Source organism: Rutidosis leptorrhynchoides, chromosome 8 (assembly GCF_046630445.1).
Source record: "Rutidosis leptorrhynchoides isolate AG116_Rl617_1_P2 chromosome 8, CSIRO_AGI_Rlap_v1, whole genome shotgun sequence".
NCBI classification, from domain to species: domain Eukaryota; kingdom Viridiplantae; phylum Streptophyta; class Magnoliopsida; order Asterales; family Asteraceae; genus Rutidosis; species Rutidosis leptorrhynchoides.
The window spans coordinates 44,028,694-44,047,193 of record NC_092340.1 but is presented as its reverse complement, the minus strand read 5'-3'; the positions used below and the strand labels follow the sequence as shown (position 1 = coordinate 44,047,193).

The following is an 18,500-nucleotide window of genomic DNA, read 5'->3' as shown; positions in this document are numbered from 1 at the left end:
TTATGGATTAATATTAATTTAATTTAATTTAATATTATTAATTTAATTTAAATGCTATTATAAAGCGACTTGTCAATGGAGATATCTAATTTTGATTTGTTTTTCTTAGAAAATTGTTAGATAAAGTAAGCTGTGATGTGGAAACATGTGATGAAAAGGGTGAGACATTAACACTTAATTAAGTCTACATTTAATTGATGATTTAATTTAATGACAAGTTGTTCTTGATCAAATTGTTCTTTTGATTGAGGAAAATGCATGTATGCTAACTAATTTTTAAACCTTTTAACATTTGCAATTTATAATTGTTGATATGGTCCACTTCTCATGGTGAGTTTTGTAATTAATAAGTTAACCTAAGGAATATTGTAGATTTGCTTTCACATGTGGTATCTTATTAAAATCATTATCAATAAAATTAACACCTTAGGCTTCTTTTGTGTTTTTACCGCACAAACAATACATATAATCTGCTTAAGCTAAAATGCATCTTCATGTGATCACTCATTTCTCATATGCTTAAGGTATAGAAGATTTACCAAGCAAATCAATGTTTTTTCTATCAAAAATACACCATATGTTGTATTATTCGTTTTTTTGTCTTAGGAACCACATATTACTTCCGCCCTTTAAAATCAAAATAAATTAAAAGTTATAGAAGGCAAGATTTTTCCCTATTCGGTCTATCGTACGCAGCCCAGGAGGATTACTACCTAACTGGTTCCAACCCATCCTGACCACTACAATATAATTATCCTAGACGGGATTCGAACCTGAGACCTTGAGGTCCCAGAGCCCCAAACACTAGGCTATCTTGTGATGGTTCATAAACTTCTTTTTCTTTTTGATAATTTACAAGTTATCGGCCATTTGTGTTTGAAAATGTTGCAACTTGCAACCTATCTTTCTTGGCAGCAGAATTCGGATGAAACTGGATTAAATGTTTCACAGCTATTAACATACAATATTTGGGCAACCGCGAGTACAAATTGACATGCTTCGAAACATGGAGTGAAAGGCTATAAAAGTAGCCAATGTTCGAATCCCTTCAACAATAGCCCTGATATAATACAGCAGCTAATAGAAACTATTTTCTCTTCATAAGAGCCAATATAAACAGTTCCTGCACATAGTAGAGCATAAGATCTATCAAGTTATCACCTGCACATTCAAAATCCTCAAATGCTAGTTGACTTTTCACGCTAAAACTGGACCGAGCTGTAGATTGCAAGTATGTTTTGGGCTAGGAATCCATATGGTGCATAATGTCCATACGCAATATCTTGAATCTAACAAGTTCAGGGAAGTGGATTCAAGATTCACTTCAGTATTTTCTCAAACATATAAAAGAAACGAGCGGTTATATATGATAGCGTATGGCCACGTTATAATTCTATACGCTATTATTTCCATTTAGATTATTAACAAGTAGTTTCATAAAATCATTTGTCATTTGAGATAAGAAACCAATCAAATAATTCAAGATTCAGCTAGAAGAGATGGAAACCAAAAATAGACGAATAACTGATACTATGTAGTAATAGCTTAGCTTCGAGTCGAAGACAAGCTGATGATACAACCTGAGCAGCGTCGTACCAAATCATAAATTTATACAACAATATTTTCCAAGATTCTACCTACAACCCAAATCACCACGACCTGTTTAGAGGTACAGTGCATTTGTTTTAAAACCCATACAACTCCCATCTTCCCTTGGGCAGACAACCCAACATACTTAGAATAAACTCCAGTGGAACTGAATATGTATATACGTAAAGCAACAGTAGACAAAAGTCGGATACCTACATTTAAAAAAATATTGTTTCTTGTTTAAATCATTTCTCACCTTATATTAAATTTGCAACTCTTTCAAGTTCTCTTCCAATTTGTGGTCTTGAAAATTGCCCTCCTCTTCTTTTGGTACAGATAAACTGCCCATTGAGCTGGCAGAAATAACTGATGGCTTGATAGGTGATTTGGAGATGCTGGGAGCAGAACAAACTGGCATTGCTTGTCTTATAGTGACTGGCGGTGCTATGCCGCCCATGGTTGGCGGCATCCCCCTGAACTGTGGCGGCGGAAACTGATTAGCATGTGCCATGCCCATATGAGGAATGGGGAGAGGTGGAGCAGCAAAAACAGGAATCACGTTGCGTATGGTGACAGGTGGCGCAATCGCGTGATGAGCCCTGAAGTGGCCGACGGGGATATAAGGTGCAGCTCCAAATGCAGGAAACTTTTGAGGTCGGGTTATTGTAGAGTTTTTATTGACTTCAGATGCGTAAGTAATTTTGAATTGGTTCAGTGTAGATGATTTTGAAGGTGTCAGGTTTTGTGGTGTTGTTTTGGGGCATATTAAGGGAAGTATTTTTGATGTTGTGGAAGAAGATGAAGGTGCAGAATGTGGCTTTAAATTTGGTGATTGAAACTGGATAGGAAAGGGTATATTCGACATTCTTGCCTTTAATCTGAATTTTTGCAAAGCTCGAGCTACAATCACATGCTCCTGTTCCTCGACGACCCCTTTTTGCAATGATGAACTTTCTGTTTGCTGGGTCACTGAACAGACAAAAAAAAAAAAAAAAAACAGTTATTTGAAAGACATTGCAAGACTGCTCAATACAAAATGACATGGCTTACAAAGTTTTAAAGATGACCACGCCGACATGGCTGCATTCTTTTCAGCTTGTTTTTTATTCTTGGCTGGTTCACCCGTAAATGTACAGCCAGCCAATTCTACGGTGCAGGTGAATGCGAGCAAATGCCCATGGCCTGACTTAAAAGCTGTATATATTGGTAGTGATGCCCCTACTCTTTGAGAAACCTCCTGCAGTAGGTTCTTGTACACCCCTGTCTCGTCCTGTCCATTACAAACTTAGCTGATTGATAGAGTTCTTAAAAAAAGTTGTTAAATGTAAAACGTAAACTGTACTGCAGTTGAAAACATGTCCAGAGAGTAATACATGAAAACATAAGAGTACATGATAGAGCGAAACAGATTATTAAAAGCATATAACAGCAACAGTATACAAGAAGACAACAACAAGGATTAAAAAAGGCTTGCAACTATCAAATTACATTGACAAGAGATTTGAACATCAATGATATTAAGCATGCTGCCATGTAGGAACTTATTGTAACGTTAAGTGCCTGTACTGAATTTAACTCTCTGATCAGACCATTTATAATGCCGTAGTTCGTCACAAATGTGAAAAAACGAACAAAAATAACAAAGAAAAATCAAACTTTCTCATTTCTAAACATATCCACAAATCATTCAAACTCACCACCTCCCCAATTTATGCTTTATCCCCGAAGGCAACTACATACGTCATCATCTTTTTTGGACAGCTGTTAGGATCACCCCCGGGGACTTAACCACCCAAGCGTTCATCTCCTACACAATTATACCCGTCCCGTGCCCAGGAGAAACCCGCATCAATCCCATACGGGGCAGTACGAACTAAATGTGCTATTTTCCACCTAAGCCTAAAAAATTGAACATTATAAACTAAACAATTTTGTTGAATCACTACAGCAATTGACTAATTACAAACCCTAGAAATATATAACTCACCAAAATCCGAGCAGCCAAAGAATTAGACGGACCACGGCTAGCAAGTGCATTTAACGCCACCTCAGCAGCTAAATGTTCCGCCTGCCTTAACGTGGTACAATAATTAGGGCTCTCAAACGTCTCGCCATTAAAGTTAACTGTAGCTTTAAACCTCGGCGCGTGATCTGGACCTTCTCTAATACTTATATACGACGGTAAATTAAAACAGCTTCTCTGTGCCAGCTCCTGCAGCTGGTTCTTATACATCTCTCTTAGTAATAATCAATTTCAAATCAATCAATAAGTTCAAGGTGACTAATATTAGGTCAGATCAAACCTCCGATCAATAATGCCGATCATTGACTCCGACTATCTCCGATCGTAATCGGAGGTTTTCTAGGGTTTTGATTTCGGTAGCACCGTGTGTACATACATTTATTTATCTATCTATATACGTATGTGTATATATGTGTCTTAAAGAGAGAGAAAGAGGGGGGGATATTTTGGAAACTTTAGATAACAACGAAGTAAAGTGTGATAAAGATAGTAGTGGGAGTTTTGTTAGGAAGCGGTCACCCTCATGGCAAGGTGAGTGGGTCATATAATTCTGGACGTTGGATTTGATACGTACATTTACATTTAGAAAATTGATCAAAAGCACGATAAAAAGTCCGCGCTTCGGTACCGGATGTTTTTAGTCGGTTAACGGTCAGTTAAGTGAACGTTAAAAAAGCGGCTTACAGATCAATTAGTTGACAGGTAAAATAAAACGGTTAACGATCGGACTATTAAACGGTAGAAAAATAGAGAGAAAAAGGAAGAAGAAAAAGGAAGAAGGAAAAAAAATAATAAAAAATTATGAAAAAAGTTTTTGAAAAATAAAAAGGTTTACCAAAATACCCCTGAAGTTGAGGGTATTTACGGTAATGCCATCGTGAATAGTAACCCCTCATCGCAATTAGTATTATTGGTAATGGTAATGTCGTGTTTACAATAATTGCAACGCATAACGCACAACGCGTCAGGCGTGTAACCTGCGGAGACTTGCAAGAAGGACAATGGGGGTTGTGGTTCGATTCGAGGCTATAGTGGTAATCATGTGGTATAGATCCTGGTGTGCTTCCGGTTAACAAGTTAAAGGATTGTGATGGTTTTTCTTAGGACGATTTGGATCCAAGAGGTTTTGAAGACGGGCCGTGAGGTACGGGTGGGCCTTGAGGGTTCTTCTAGGGTTGGGCCTGCTTGTTCGGGTCTAGGTGTTGGTAATACTTCGGGTTTTGGTTCGAGTTTTTCGAGGAGGTGGCTAAAGAGCTTGAAGGGTTTGTTAGGGTGGAAGGTATACGGTTCAATTCGAAGGAGCTTCTGAAACGAATAGGGAGAAAGAGGCTTAAGACAAAGAATGTTCACGGGGAGGAGCCATGTAGGCTCAACGTTGATGGTTTGTGATGCTTCCTTATCGTTTATTTCGTTTATTTAGGTTGATAGTGTTGGTTTCATTGTTGTTAGTTTTTTTTTTTTTTTTTTTTTTTTTTTTTGGGTTTATAGTCGTTTGTTTGGTGGTTATCTTTAGTGGTTGTCTGTTGTGTTCGGGCCTTGTTGCCTCTCTTTGTATCCTTGTTGCGGGTCTTCATTTTTTTGATGAAGCTCGAGTTTTTACATAAGTTAAAGTTTTTTGCCAAAAAATAAATACATAAAAAAAATCAGGCGTGTAACCTGGTTTGTGATGCGTGCTTACGAGGTTTTCATTGAGACAACATAACCTTCTGGTGTAACACGCCTTCTTTTTCGTTTAACATGTACCACACACAGACTAGAAAGCAGTAATATTTATGATTTCCATAAAGATGCATGATGCAAGTTCAAAATATCAATGCGTCACGAACTGGATTTTCTCTTAACGTGTGTGTGGGTAACATATAATCGCGAAGGTAGTTAACTCCCCTATGGGTGATGACAATATCGCCGTTTGAAAAAAATATGTAAGTCATATATGCATATCAGATTATTTTTCTCTATCCACCTTTTACTTTTTCTCTTCTTTCATTTTGTGCTCTTTTCCTCTACCATTTCTATACCTGCAACTTTGTTCCTTTGAAGAAAAATAATCAACCTCTCATATTTTGTTGCCCTTTTCGCTCATGAGGCCCAGCCTCAGGGGCGGCTCTAAGTCATCATTTGTGTGATGATCAGGAAATTTCTGACCAAATTTAAACTTAATCTTTGTATGATTAACATTTCCGACACGATAAGCAAAGTCTGTAAAACTGAATCTCAAAATTTTTGAACTATTCAAATACCTTTCGGTTGTTCTCGACGATTCGCGAACAATTATATGTATATAGATACATATATATATACTATAACTTGAAAACATAACAATGTATTAATTGTTTAATACCGTACATTAAACTTATTGGTTTAAATATTTATTTGAATATATATGATAAGTTGGAATATTAATTGTATGAATAACTTGCGACGTATATTTAAAACGTGTTTATGAATGTTGAAAATATATATTAACTTGGTCATAAAACGATTTGTTATTATATATATATCAACAAATAGCGAGACAATGATTTATAGAAGTAAATGACCAAAACACTCGAAAGTTTAAGATACACTTTGAGTGATATAGTTTATGGATAATTTAAGGCTATATTTTGACAAAGGTACGTGACACGAAACGTAAAATGCAAGTTTTCTAAATGTACGAAAGGACAACCGAAAAATCGGAACCGGGACATAAGTCGAGTGACGACGTACGACTTATCGGAGCAAAAGTTACAAGTCCACTACACACGGGAATAAAATATAATATATAATTAATTAATTTTAATTATATATATTATATATATTATTATTAAATTATGTCGACAAACAAAAAGTTAAAACAATGTGAGCTGGATCAGAGGGCCATGCGATCGCATGGCCTTGATGCCCAAAAACCATGCGATCGCATGGTGGGCTGGGACAAGTCAGATAGTATAAAACGCGAAGCCAGTGATCGAATTCAATTCAGATCTATCTCTCTGCTTTCCATATTTATATTTAAATTTATATTATTATTATTATTATTATTATTATTATTATTATTATTATTAAGATTAATATTATTATTTATCTTATTATTATTAATATTATTAATTAGTATTATACATAAAATACTACGACGAGGTTATGAGCGTGTCACTTTCAAAATGGTTTTCAAGCGGGATAGAGCTAAGAAAATTATGGGTTATTGCCAAGGAGGTTATGGGTAATGTTCGGGGGTATATTTATGAATCAAACCTAGTGTTTATCATCTCCGTTACGTCTACGTACTTTCCTACAATATTGAATCTCAATACTGATACGTAAGCACTCATATCTTATCTTTTATATATTAATTATGTATCCATGTCTAGTGCTCGAGTATATATATTTATATATGCTTGTATGCTAAATTTCATCGTTAAACAGTTTATAATGAATCATTAATTAAATACATATATTACTGGTAAAAGGTATATGATATACATATTTTTGAAAAGCTGGCGAAAAATCATAACTTTTCATTTAGATATCGAATAGTTTCGATGAACGGATTAAAAGATATAATCAACTGAATTATGATTGACGTTAATTGAAATTGCTTTTGAATCTGCAATTAAGATTTAAACAACTTGTTTACGAGACTGATAAAGTGAACTTTTAAATATTACCAACCGAGTAAATGAATCCTTATATAAGGCACGTCTCGTTTTGTTGAACAATTGTCAAAATTGACTTTTGAGACGACCCGACCCAATCCATAGGGAAGAATACAATAACATATGATAACATTGCGAGGTACTTGACCTCTATATGATACATTTTACAAACGTTGCATTTATTCTTAAAAGGAAAACTATCATTACATCAATATTTGACATTTTCGTCTAACATTTCATAATATCCAAATGACCTAATCTGTCATTTACTTATTAATATTCTCTATTGAACTCCAATGACTCGAATGCAACGTCTTTGTATCATGGCTTAAAAGGTCCCAAGTAGTATCCTTAACATGAGCTAATGCACAGCGGAAGACTTAATTCATACCTGAGAATAACATGCTTTAAAACGTCAACATAAAGTTGGTGAGATATATAGGTTTGATGCTAGCAGCGTTATAACAATGGAACACAAGATTTCATATATAAACATTTTAATAAAAATATTCTAAGTGATTGAGCACTTGGTAACCATACTTAACATTTAATCACGTCGCATATTCCCTTTATTATGAAATCTTACTACACCGTACCAAGTGTAGTCGCAAAACGAAGTACTGTGCAACCGTTGAATACTGGTCGTCCAGTCCGGTTGGGGTTGTCAGGCCCGATAGATCTATCAACAGGATTCGCGTTTACAATACCGCTGTAAATAATAGTTACCAAGCTACAGGGAAGTATGCCAGTGGTACAACTCAACGTAGAATATATTTTTCAGTTACTTGTGTCCATAACGTAAAACATAAAATACATGTATTCTCATCCCGAAATATTTAGAGTTTAAAATTGGGACTATATACTCACTTTTGTCTTGAAGATATGTAATTTCAACTTGGTCTCCGATTGATATCACAAACCTATCCATATATAATATATCAATACCTTTTCTTTTTAAACAATCGTTACATATATATACTTATAATACTTTTAATACTTTTAATAATTCCTTAGTCCGTAGTTAGCAGTCCGATGTTAGTAATTCAATTTTTAATGGTTCATATTTAGGTGTTTAACCCCCATCGAAATAAATAAAACCCCCGATGTATTTGAATTGGTCGAGATTAATCTTGACCCACGGTACCGGTGTTGTCAAATGACGTGTTGCGTACATAAAGTACCGGTGTTATCAAATGACGTGTTGCGTACAATCATGGAATCTTATGATTAATCTTCTCGTATTGTTTACGGGTGATCCTGAACCATATAAAATTAAATTATGAGTACATATATATAAAATATCATGTTATTTTAAAAAGATGTGATTTATTTAATTTTTCTCCAATTATTTTCGTGGCTAAACTAGTCTTGGATATCCGATTTTGTTTCGGTCATAGTTTCTTCGTTACAACTCCGTTTTCGTTGGTTCAACTTACCACTTCCTTGGATCGAGTCCCTCTTTAAGAATATTAACTGTAAATACCTTAGTTTGTATTCGAAATCACAGGTCATAGGTCAAACTTTAGTGAAACTTATGAAGTTAATCATTTTTGTTACAAAACATCATTTAATGACCATTTTTCTAAAAATACTTATACTTTGAATTAAATCATGAAATTTTTATGTGTTATCATATTCATAGTAAATATCATTTTTCCAGAAAATAAACCTCCAATTCAAAGTTCAAGATAGTTTTTAATTATCCAACCCAAAACAGCCCCCGGTTACACTCCGACGTCGTAAATTCAGTTTTTAAGGTGTTCTTTGAAAAACCAAGTTATACCTTGTTAAATTAGCATATATTTATGTTATATTACAGGTCTTGAAGTATTTTAAAAGTTAAGTTAGAAGGATCTATTTAGTTTGCAAACAAGTTTGAAAACATTCAAACTATGTTCTTGTTGTTAAAATTTTATACCACAAAATAAGATAGCTATATATATATGAATCGAATAAGGTTATGAACAAAGTTACTACCTCAAGTTACTTGGACAAGATTGCTGTAAAAGAGGAGTAAAAACCTAGAACAAAAAGAGTGATGGAATTGGATGAAAGATTGGAAGTAAGTTTGTGTTCTTGGAAGGATTCTTGAAGTGTTTTTGTAAGAGTTTTCTTATGGTGATTAAGTGATGTTTTTATGGCTAGATCCTCATGGATATTAGCTGAATGGTTATGGAGTTTAAGGCTCTTAAAAGTGTGTGTGTTTTTAGCTAGAGGTTTGAGGTAAAAAATGAATCAAAAATTGAAAATGGATGGAGTATAAATGGTGGTGTAAAAGGTGTATAAGTTTGTAATTTTGTGAAAAAATCTTTTAATCATGTGAAATTGTCATACTAGATAACAAAAGTAGTTACCTTATACATAAGGCATGAACAAGGGCTGGTTGGTGGTGATTTGATGTGTATATATCAATAGTAAATACGTATAGAAGCTAGGTATGATACGAGTATATATACTCTAGATATACGTATAGAAATCTTGTGAAAAATGGAATGAGGATTCAAATATAGCTATCTTTTGTGAATACACTTATATTGTTTTATGTATTTAAATCCTTAAAAAGTGATTAAATACATTACATATACGATATATGTATAAACATTATAGGTTATAAGTATTTATGTCAAATAACGTTACGTATAGTTATCGTTTTGAAAACTTAAGTTAGTAGTTTCAAAATATACTTATAACTTATTGTTATTAATACAAAATGAGATATTAAAACATCCATAAATCATGTTAAATATAAATAAATACATATATATATACACAAACGTATAATTATCATATATTGTATAGTTCGTGATATCATCGGTCAAATTAGACGGTCAAACGTTGTGTAAAATTCTTTTCAAAATCATAAATCTCAACAATTTAGATTGCTTATCATGTTGGTAAGGTTTAATTTATGTAAATATTAATCTTATAAGTGTAAAACGATCGGAAAAATCCGGGTCGTTACAGTACCCACCCGTTAAAGAAATTTCGTCCCGAAATTTGGTAGAGGTTGTCATAAATAACAATAGGAATGTTTTCATGACGAATATGAGGTATTAATAGAGTTTTATCATTATTGGAAGATATGGATAAAATGATTCGATCATGTGAAACGCACGAGTGAAGCTATCACAAAAGAATGAAATGAGTGAATATGGAATTGTTTTAACCGATGTCGAGATTAGGATTGATTTCCAGAATTTAAGGGATTTAAAGAAAATCTTATGTAATAAGATTTGGTTCTTCGATGATTTAGAAAACAGGATCTCCTTTGATTTAATGCGATAATCTGTTTCGATTTCTTTGTCGGATATTTCACTATAAATCCACCTCCTTCCCTTTCTTACTTCCATACCTCACATCTCTTACTCTTCCTCCTCTAATTCATACCTTAAGGTATCCTTTAAAATGCTTCATCCCGTTCTGATTTTTGTTATACTTCTAACTTTCATATCTTTCATTCTTCTCTTTCATCTACCGCTAGAAGAATCTATTCACTTTTATGATTTTCTTGGAATTATAATGTTTCTAATTCTCCAGTGTCTCTACGTCGCCATACGTATTGATATACACGGTTTGTAGTTTCTGGGTGGTTATTGGGTTTGATATCTTTCCTTATATTTCAATGCTCCTGCTTCTGTTTTCCATAATCATTGTCATCCATAGTTAATACTCTCTTCTATTTGCTGTGATCTATACCCCACTTTCTATTTTGGGACTTTGTCCCTTCGTTTCTTCTTCCCGTCCTTGAGTCAAGCGATCAATAGTTCGAAATTCGTAGGTATAAAATTCGGAATGAACATAGCTAATGCTCTAAGAAAGGAATGGTAATGGCACGATTTTGATTTGTCAAATTACCAGAATATCCAGGAAAATAGAACTATCAAGATGATTTGTTCTTAATACGTTTCGGAATTGGATAGAATGTAAAAGCCGTGTAACATGGCACATGATGACGGTACTGTGAATCATCACATTCCATTAGAAACTTAACATGACTTACTGTAATATAATGAAGTTGATCAAGTTTCATTATATTATACTAATTCATGCATCAGTTCCTAACACTGCTTCAGAACATTCCTATTTTAAACTTGAAGGATTTAGAAACTAACACAGTTTCCTTTATATTGTAACGCAGATATTACAGAGAGATAAATGATTTCAGATAAGGATAGTGGTGAAAATATCTTCAGAAATATTGAGGATATTTATAATGAAAGATATGATAATATCTTGGAATTTCTAATGTCGAAGGATGATGATGATGATTGACCCGTAAGAGTTTAGATTCAGAAGCAAGGTGTTTGCTATAGAATCGTCATAATTCTTTATGTACAAGTTTAGTCCTTGTAACTTGTTCAGAGTCTCCTTCATGGTTTGCTCAATCCGGTTTTCAGTACTAATTTTCTATCGAGCGTTCCTAACACTTCCTTCTTTTATCATCAACTTTTGGTCATTAAGACCTTCTACAACATGCTGCTTCGTCAGTATTTTTAAAGTTATCGGATCTGGGTCATTGGTTATCAAACCAAGATGGTTTAAGGAGAATTGTATTTTTAGATGATTAAACGCTGATGGTAATATGATGGAATATAAAAGGTTCTCCGGTAACGATGGCGAAAGAACAACGTATATATATCGAGATTGTAATAAGAGTAGTCTTACTGAGATATCGAAGTTGAGCTGTGACAAAATTAGTTAATTGAAAAGGAATCGCGTGATTGTTTTTGCTAATGGATGACAAGGAATTCGATGCGGATACGTTTTAACTATAACTTCGAGTTCGAAAATTTTCAGGTGCATAATTGTATGCATAAATCTATCTTCCGTAGACGAGGTGCGGCTGGTTCAACTTCTCGATCGAGATGTTTTCAAGAATCATGAAAAGTTATGAATGCGAATTGTAATCGTCAAGATACAAATGAGGTTTAAAATAGAATCAAGTGGCATACTTGAAGGATTGTTTAGTTTCATATGTAATAATCATCATTTTAACTCATTTTTAATTGTCCAAAGTTAGCAGTCCAATAGTCCGATTGTCCAATGGTTCAATAAATTCATATATGAACTAAATATATAATATTCGAATTACTTAATACGTATCGTGACCCGTGTACCGGTCTTGGTGTCGATCACAACTCAAAGTATATATATATTTTGGAATCAACTCCGACCCTGTATAGACAACTCCCACCTTCACATATAGAGTGTCTATGGTTGTTCCGAAATATATATACAGATGGGTCAATATGATAAGTCGAAACCTTGTATACGTGTCCCGTTATTTAAAATGCGTAAAATAAATAAATATATATCATGACCCATTATACAACGTGTTGTCTCAGAATTAATCCGACGTGTTGTTGTACATGTGTCCCGACGGTATGTAAAGTACAGAAATTAAAATTGCAAGAATGTAAATTGCGATAAATTAAATATTAATCAGTTAGCTGGGAACAGTTAGCCGGAACAGTTAGCGTGTAATCTTATCACAATCTGTTTCTAACAATTTTTATTTTGCCAATGTTTCTTCATTATGCCACTTGTTGGATTCCGATAGGTAAAAATCCAAATATGAAATTTAAATGGAAATGGTTAATCTGGGGTGAACGGATACGTATATCGGTAATTGTAAGCAGGATAATAAATGATCGTTGAATCAGATTCGAAGAATGTACAGTGTAACTTGTTAATGTGAATTCTAAATATTCCTTGGGTACTACCCACCCGTTAAAATATTTTCATCATTAACAGTTTGTACGAAAGAAATTTTTAATTACAATCTTTATGAAAATATATTTGCATATATATTTTCTTCGGATGTAACTATGAATTTAATGAGTCAATAAAATATTCAACTCATTTGATTTATCGTTATTACTAGATTACATAATCTCCAAAACATTAGAGATTACATAATCGTCATGTCGAACGAAGAACGATACGTAAAGAAGAGGTAATCGGTGTAGAATGATATGTAGAACAAAGATCATATTCGAAGTTCAGATGATGATGTTGAGGTACGTGGTGCGGATGTGATTGTTGGTGGTGGTAATGATACGGTTGGTGTTGATGCTGATGATGCCGTTGACGTCGATGATGCTACTGGTACTACAGATTGCGAGGTTGATGTTGTTAACGGTACTGGTTATGCTGCTGGTGCTGCTGCTGGTGTTTGTAACCTTCGCACCGTGTTCTCCAAAGCCGTCACACGAGCGCGAAGTTCGTTAATTTCTGCTAGTACACCAGGATGATTGGCGGTTGGAGTGAGTGAATGAACAAGATCCGAAATATGGGATAGGATATAATCATGACGAGATACTCGAGAAATGAGAGAGAAAATGGTTTCTCGAACAGGTTCGCCGGTAAGTGCTTCAGGTTCGTCGCCAATGGGGCAATTCGGTGGGTGAAAGGGATCACCTTCTTCTTGTCTCCAATAATTTAGTATACTACGAACCCATCCCCAATTCATCCAGAATAGATGATGAGAAATTGGTTGATCCATTCCAGTGACGCTGCCTTCGGAGCCCGAATGGAAATCCATATCAGCGTAGCTGTCGGAGTCGGAAGAATTCGAACTGGACGCGGAGTTCATCTTGTATAGTCGGGGAAATGGATTTTTGGTTTGGAATAGATTATAGGAGTTGGGTTTGGTATTCTTCAATACATAATTTACATATGTATTTATAATACTCAAAATCCCGTGAATTACGGAGAATCTTTGAAATTCGTCAGGCAATGTCTATAGCAACAGATACGCTAGGATACGAATTTTGTCTATACACTATCGATGCACTAAATGCAGTAAGACGTGTCTAGACTTAAGAATACTAAGCAGGCAATTCCTAAGGATGATAAGCAGATGATTTTCGACTAGATATGATAAGCAAAACTTTTGACATGTACACACGGTCAAAGTCCAGACTCACTAATGCATCCTAACAACTACCAGTTAGACACACTAATGCAAGGCCTGGTTCGCTAAGACCAACGCTCTGATACCACATGAGACGACCCGACCCAATCCATAGGGAAGAATACAATAACATATGATAACATTGCGAGGTACTTGACCTCTATATGATACATTTTACAAACGTTGCATTTATTCTTAAAAGGAAAACTATCATTACATCAATATTTGACATTTTCGTCTAACATTTCATAATATCCAAATGACCTAATCTGTCATTTACTTATTAATATTCTCTATTGAACTCCAATGACTCGAATGCAACGTCTTTGTATCATGGCTTAAAAGGTCCCAAGTAGTATCCTTAACATGAGCTAATGCACAGCGGAAGACTTAATTCATACCTGAGAATAACATGCTTTAAAACGTCAACATAAAGTTGGTGAGATATATAGGTTTGATGCTAGCAGCGTTATAACAATGGAACACAAGATTTCATATATAAACATTTTAATAAAAATATTCTAAGTGATTGAGCACTTGGTAACCATACTTAACATTTAATCACGTCGCATATTCCCTTTATTATGAAATCTTACTACACCGTACCAAGTGTAGTCGCAAAACGAAGTACTGTGCAACCGTTGAATACTGGTCGTCCAGTCCGGTTGGGGTTGTCAGGCCCGATAGATCTATCAACAGGATTCGCGTTTACAATACCGCTGTAAATAATAGTTACCAAGCTACAGGGAAGTATGCCAGTGGTACAACTCAACGTAGAATATATTTTTCAGTTACTTGTGTCCATAACGTAAAACATAAAATACATGTATTCTCATCCCGAAATATTTAGAGTTTAAAATTGGGACTATATACTCACTTTTGTCTTGAAGATATGTAATTTCGACTTGGTCTCCGATTGATATCACAAACCTATCCATATATAATATATCAATACCTTTTCTTTTTAAACAATCGTTACATATATATACTTATAATACTTTTAATACTTTTAATAATTCCTTAGTCCGTAGTTAGCAGTCCGATGTTAGTAATTCAATTTTTAATGGTTCATATTTAGGTGTTTAACCCCCATCGAAATAAATAAAACCCCCGATGTATTTGAATTGGTCGAGATTAATCTTGACCCACGGTACCGATGTTGTCAAATGACGTGTTGCGTACATAAAGTACCGGTGTTATCAAATGACGTGTTGCGTACAATCATGGAATCTTATGATTAATCTTCTCGTATTGTTTACGGGTGATCCTGAACCATATAAAATTAAATTATGAGTACATATATGATGTCAAAGCAGAGGGGTATAAAATACTATTAAATTTTAGCAGGAAAATACTATTAAATACGATACAATTTTACACAAGATATTTATTTATTTATAGAATGGATATACTTAAACCTTGCTACAACACTTATAGGCAGTGTACCTAATCGTACAGTAGTGTAGTTTTTAGTAAGTCCGGTTCGTTCCACAGGGAAATCTTTAAACAAAGCTCAACGCTATATTAGTTTACTTTTATAAAAATACAAATATATATATAGGTAATATTATTATTATAAAGGGGGGTTTTTTACCGTTTAATGACCGGTTTGTCGATTTTAAAACTTTAGTCGCAGTTAAAACCTAATGTAAAATATAAAATAAATACAAGACTTAAATTAAAGCGTAAAGTAAATAACGATAATGAAATTGCGAATAATAAAAATGCGATAAAATTAAATTGCGATAATTAAAAGTACGATAATTAAAAGTGCGATTAAATAACAATAAATAAAAGTGCGATAATTAGAAGTGCAATTAAATATAAAATAAAGGAAATTAAATATGATATAAAAGAATTATGCTTATTTAAACTTCCGTAATCATGATGTTTGACGTGTTGATTTTAATTTTATGCCCATGGGTTAATTGTCCTTTGTCCTGGATTATTCAATATGTCCGTCTGGTTTTTGTCCATAACAGTCCATCAGTCATAAATATAAATTGCAAGTGTCCTTGTCAAATTATTATTATACCCGAAGATAAATATTCCAACTAATTGGGGATTCGAATTGTAACAAGGTTTTAATACTTTGTTTAATGAATACACCAGGTTATCGACTGCGTGTAAACCAAGGTTTTACTACTTTGTTAACAATTACACCAATTACCCTTGAATGTAATTTCACCCCTGTTTTAATTATTCTAGTGGCTATTAATCCATTCCCGTGTCCGGTTAAATGAACGATTATTCGTACATATAAATACCCCGCCCATCGTGTCCGATCGAGTGTATATGGTAATTTATAGGGACGCCCAATTGTAAATCTTTATATTAACATTAACAAACTTTCATTTAGTTAAACAAATATAAAGCCCATTAATAGCCCATAGTCTAGTTTCCACAAGTGTCGTTCTTTTGTCCAAACCCCAATTATGGTACAAAGCCCAATTACCCAATTTTAGTAATTAGCCCAACATCATGATTACTTCGTTTTAAACAAGCATAATAATAACTTAGCTACGAGACATTAATATAAAAAGGTTGAACATAACTTACAATGATTAAAAATAGCGTAGCGTTACACGGACAGAATTTCGACTTACACCCTTACAACATTTGCTAACATACCCTTATTATTAGAATTATAATTAAAATTAAAATATAAATTATAAATATAAATATATATTACTTCGTATGAATGAGAAGAAAAAATGATGATAAATTCGATCAGAATTCGGTTGGCTTTATAGCCAGAAGTGAAATTTGGGGCTCCGCGACTTGCGGCAAAAAGCCCTTCAAACTCCGCGAGTCGCGGAGAGGTATTTTCAATTCACACCCTTGGAGTTTCTGGCTGCCGACAGTTTTTAATATATATATATATAATATATATATAATTAATATAATTAATTATATATTATATTATATTTATATACATAGTTAACTTGTAATTTTTAGTCCGTTGCGTCGAGCGTTAAGAGTTGACTCTAGTCCCGGTTCCGGATTTTCGAACGTCCTCGCGTACAATTTAATATCTTGTACTTTGCGTTTTGAATCTTGTACTCTTGTGATTTCGAGACGTTTCTTATCAATAATTGGAACCTTTTTGATTGTCTTTTGTTCTTTTGAGCTTTTTGGTCGTTTGCGTCTTCAAATCGTCGAATCTGTCTTTTGTCTTCACCTTTTATTATTTAAACGAATATCACTTGTAAATAGAACAATTGCAACTAAAAGCTTGTCTTTCTTGAGGAATAATGCTATGAAATATATGTTCGTTTTTAGCATTATCAAATATTCCCACACTTGAGCGTTGCTTGTCCTCAAGCAATATCGTCTTGAAATACTAGAATCACTTTTTTATTCTTCACACTTTGTACATCAGTGATTTCTATACGGCGGTATAAACAATGGTAGTAACGATATGGTTTACAGTCCCACATGACTATAAAAATTTAGATCCATTAAGGAAATTGGATCTTTATGAAAATATTTGATCTTTTGAAAATTAAATCTAGTTTTTACCCTAGATAAATTTTCCGGAATAACCCTTTACCGGTGTTTGCAAAATATTTTTGTGGGTTTGGTGGGTTTCAGATTTGAAAATTTTAGCTCAAAACTTGCGGTTTTGTGTCACCCACTTGCTAACCTTGTATTTGGAAAGCAACACGTCCAGTTTACTTGTTCCGTATATTACCTTTCGGCAAACTACCGTCCGGTTGTAAAGGAAAGCGTTGAACAAGCAACTGTTTAAGGCAATGTCCCGTGACATGCTTTTGATTATGGTCTATAACGTGTCGGACGCAATTACTATCCTTGGTAGGAGCAATAGTAAAGCTCACCCTTATAATTTGTCGGTCTGGCACAAGGTCCTGTCTTTGACCATGCTATGCAACCACCGTTCTTACGGTTGACACCCGATTTGATTCAGGTGACCTAATGAATTCCAGGTGAATTCCTAGGATTTTACGTTCAATGGTAATGAACGCATTGAAAATAGGGTTTTCAGAAAACAAATCGGTTTATAATTTTGATCAAAATATTTTTTCGTTTAAGCTCGAGTTTAGATATCATTGAATTCCATGAGTTTGAATTCTCAATCTTTAAGGTCAATCTCTAGGATTGAGTAATATCAGTCTTAAAAGCTGATTTTTAATCTTTAAGGAGATTATCCTTTCTGGGGATCTGATTCATTAGTCTTATCCAGCTAATTTGCACGGTGCCTCCCCATTGTACGAGATAAATCCTTCTCATGGTTAGGATAAATCTGACCACTTGACGACCCTGTTTAATGCTGAGGTCCGTGGATTTCCTGCTGATTTTAGTGATGATTTTTCTA

The 18,500-nt window shown here is 34.1% G+C and overlaps 1 protein-coding gene across 3 annotated transcripts; it reads right to left on the bottom strand.

Annotated features, from left to right (window-relative positions):
* Positions 1 to 578: 578 nt before the first annotated feature.
* Positions 579 to 4,046, bottom strand: LOC139862102 (double-stranded RNA-binding protein 2-like). 3 transcript variants are annotated; one of them, XM_071850652.1, is made up of 4 exons: positions 3,578 to 4,045; positions 2,641 to 2,860; positions 1,847 to 2,559; positions 579 to 1,123 (listed from the first exon to the last, which is right to left on the bottom strand). In XM_071850652.1, the coding sequence occupies exons 1-3, from the start codon at positions 3,821 to 3,823 to the stop codon at positions 1,853 to 1,855; spliced, it is 1,173 nt and encodes a 390-aa protein (XP_071706753.1). In that variant the 5' UTR covers positions 3,824 to 4,045; the 3' UTR covers positions 579 to 1,123; positions 1,847 to 1,852. The 3 variants fall into 3 exon arrangements, with proteins under 3 accessions (XP_071706753.1, XP_071706754.1, XP_071706752.1); XM_071850653.1 differs by lacking the exon at positions 579 to 1,123 and adding an exon at positions 1,164 to 1,289 and having other exon boundaries at positions 3,578 to 4,046; XM_071850651.1 differs by lacking the exon at positions 579 to 1,123 and having other exon boundaries at positions 1,747 to 2,559; positions 3,578 to 4,044.
* Between the last annotated feature and the right edge of the window lie 14,454 nt (positions 4,047 to 18,500).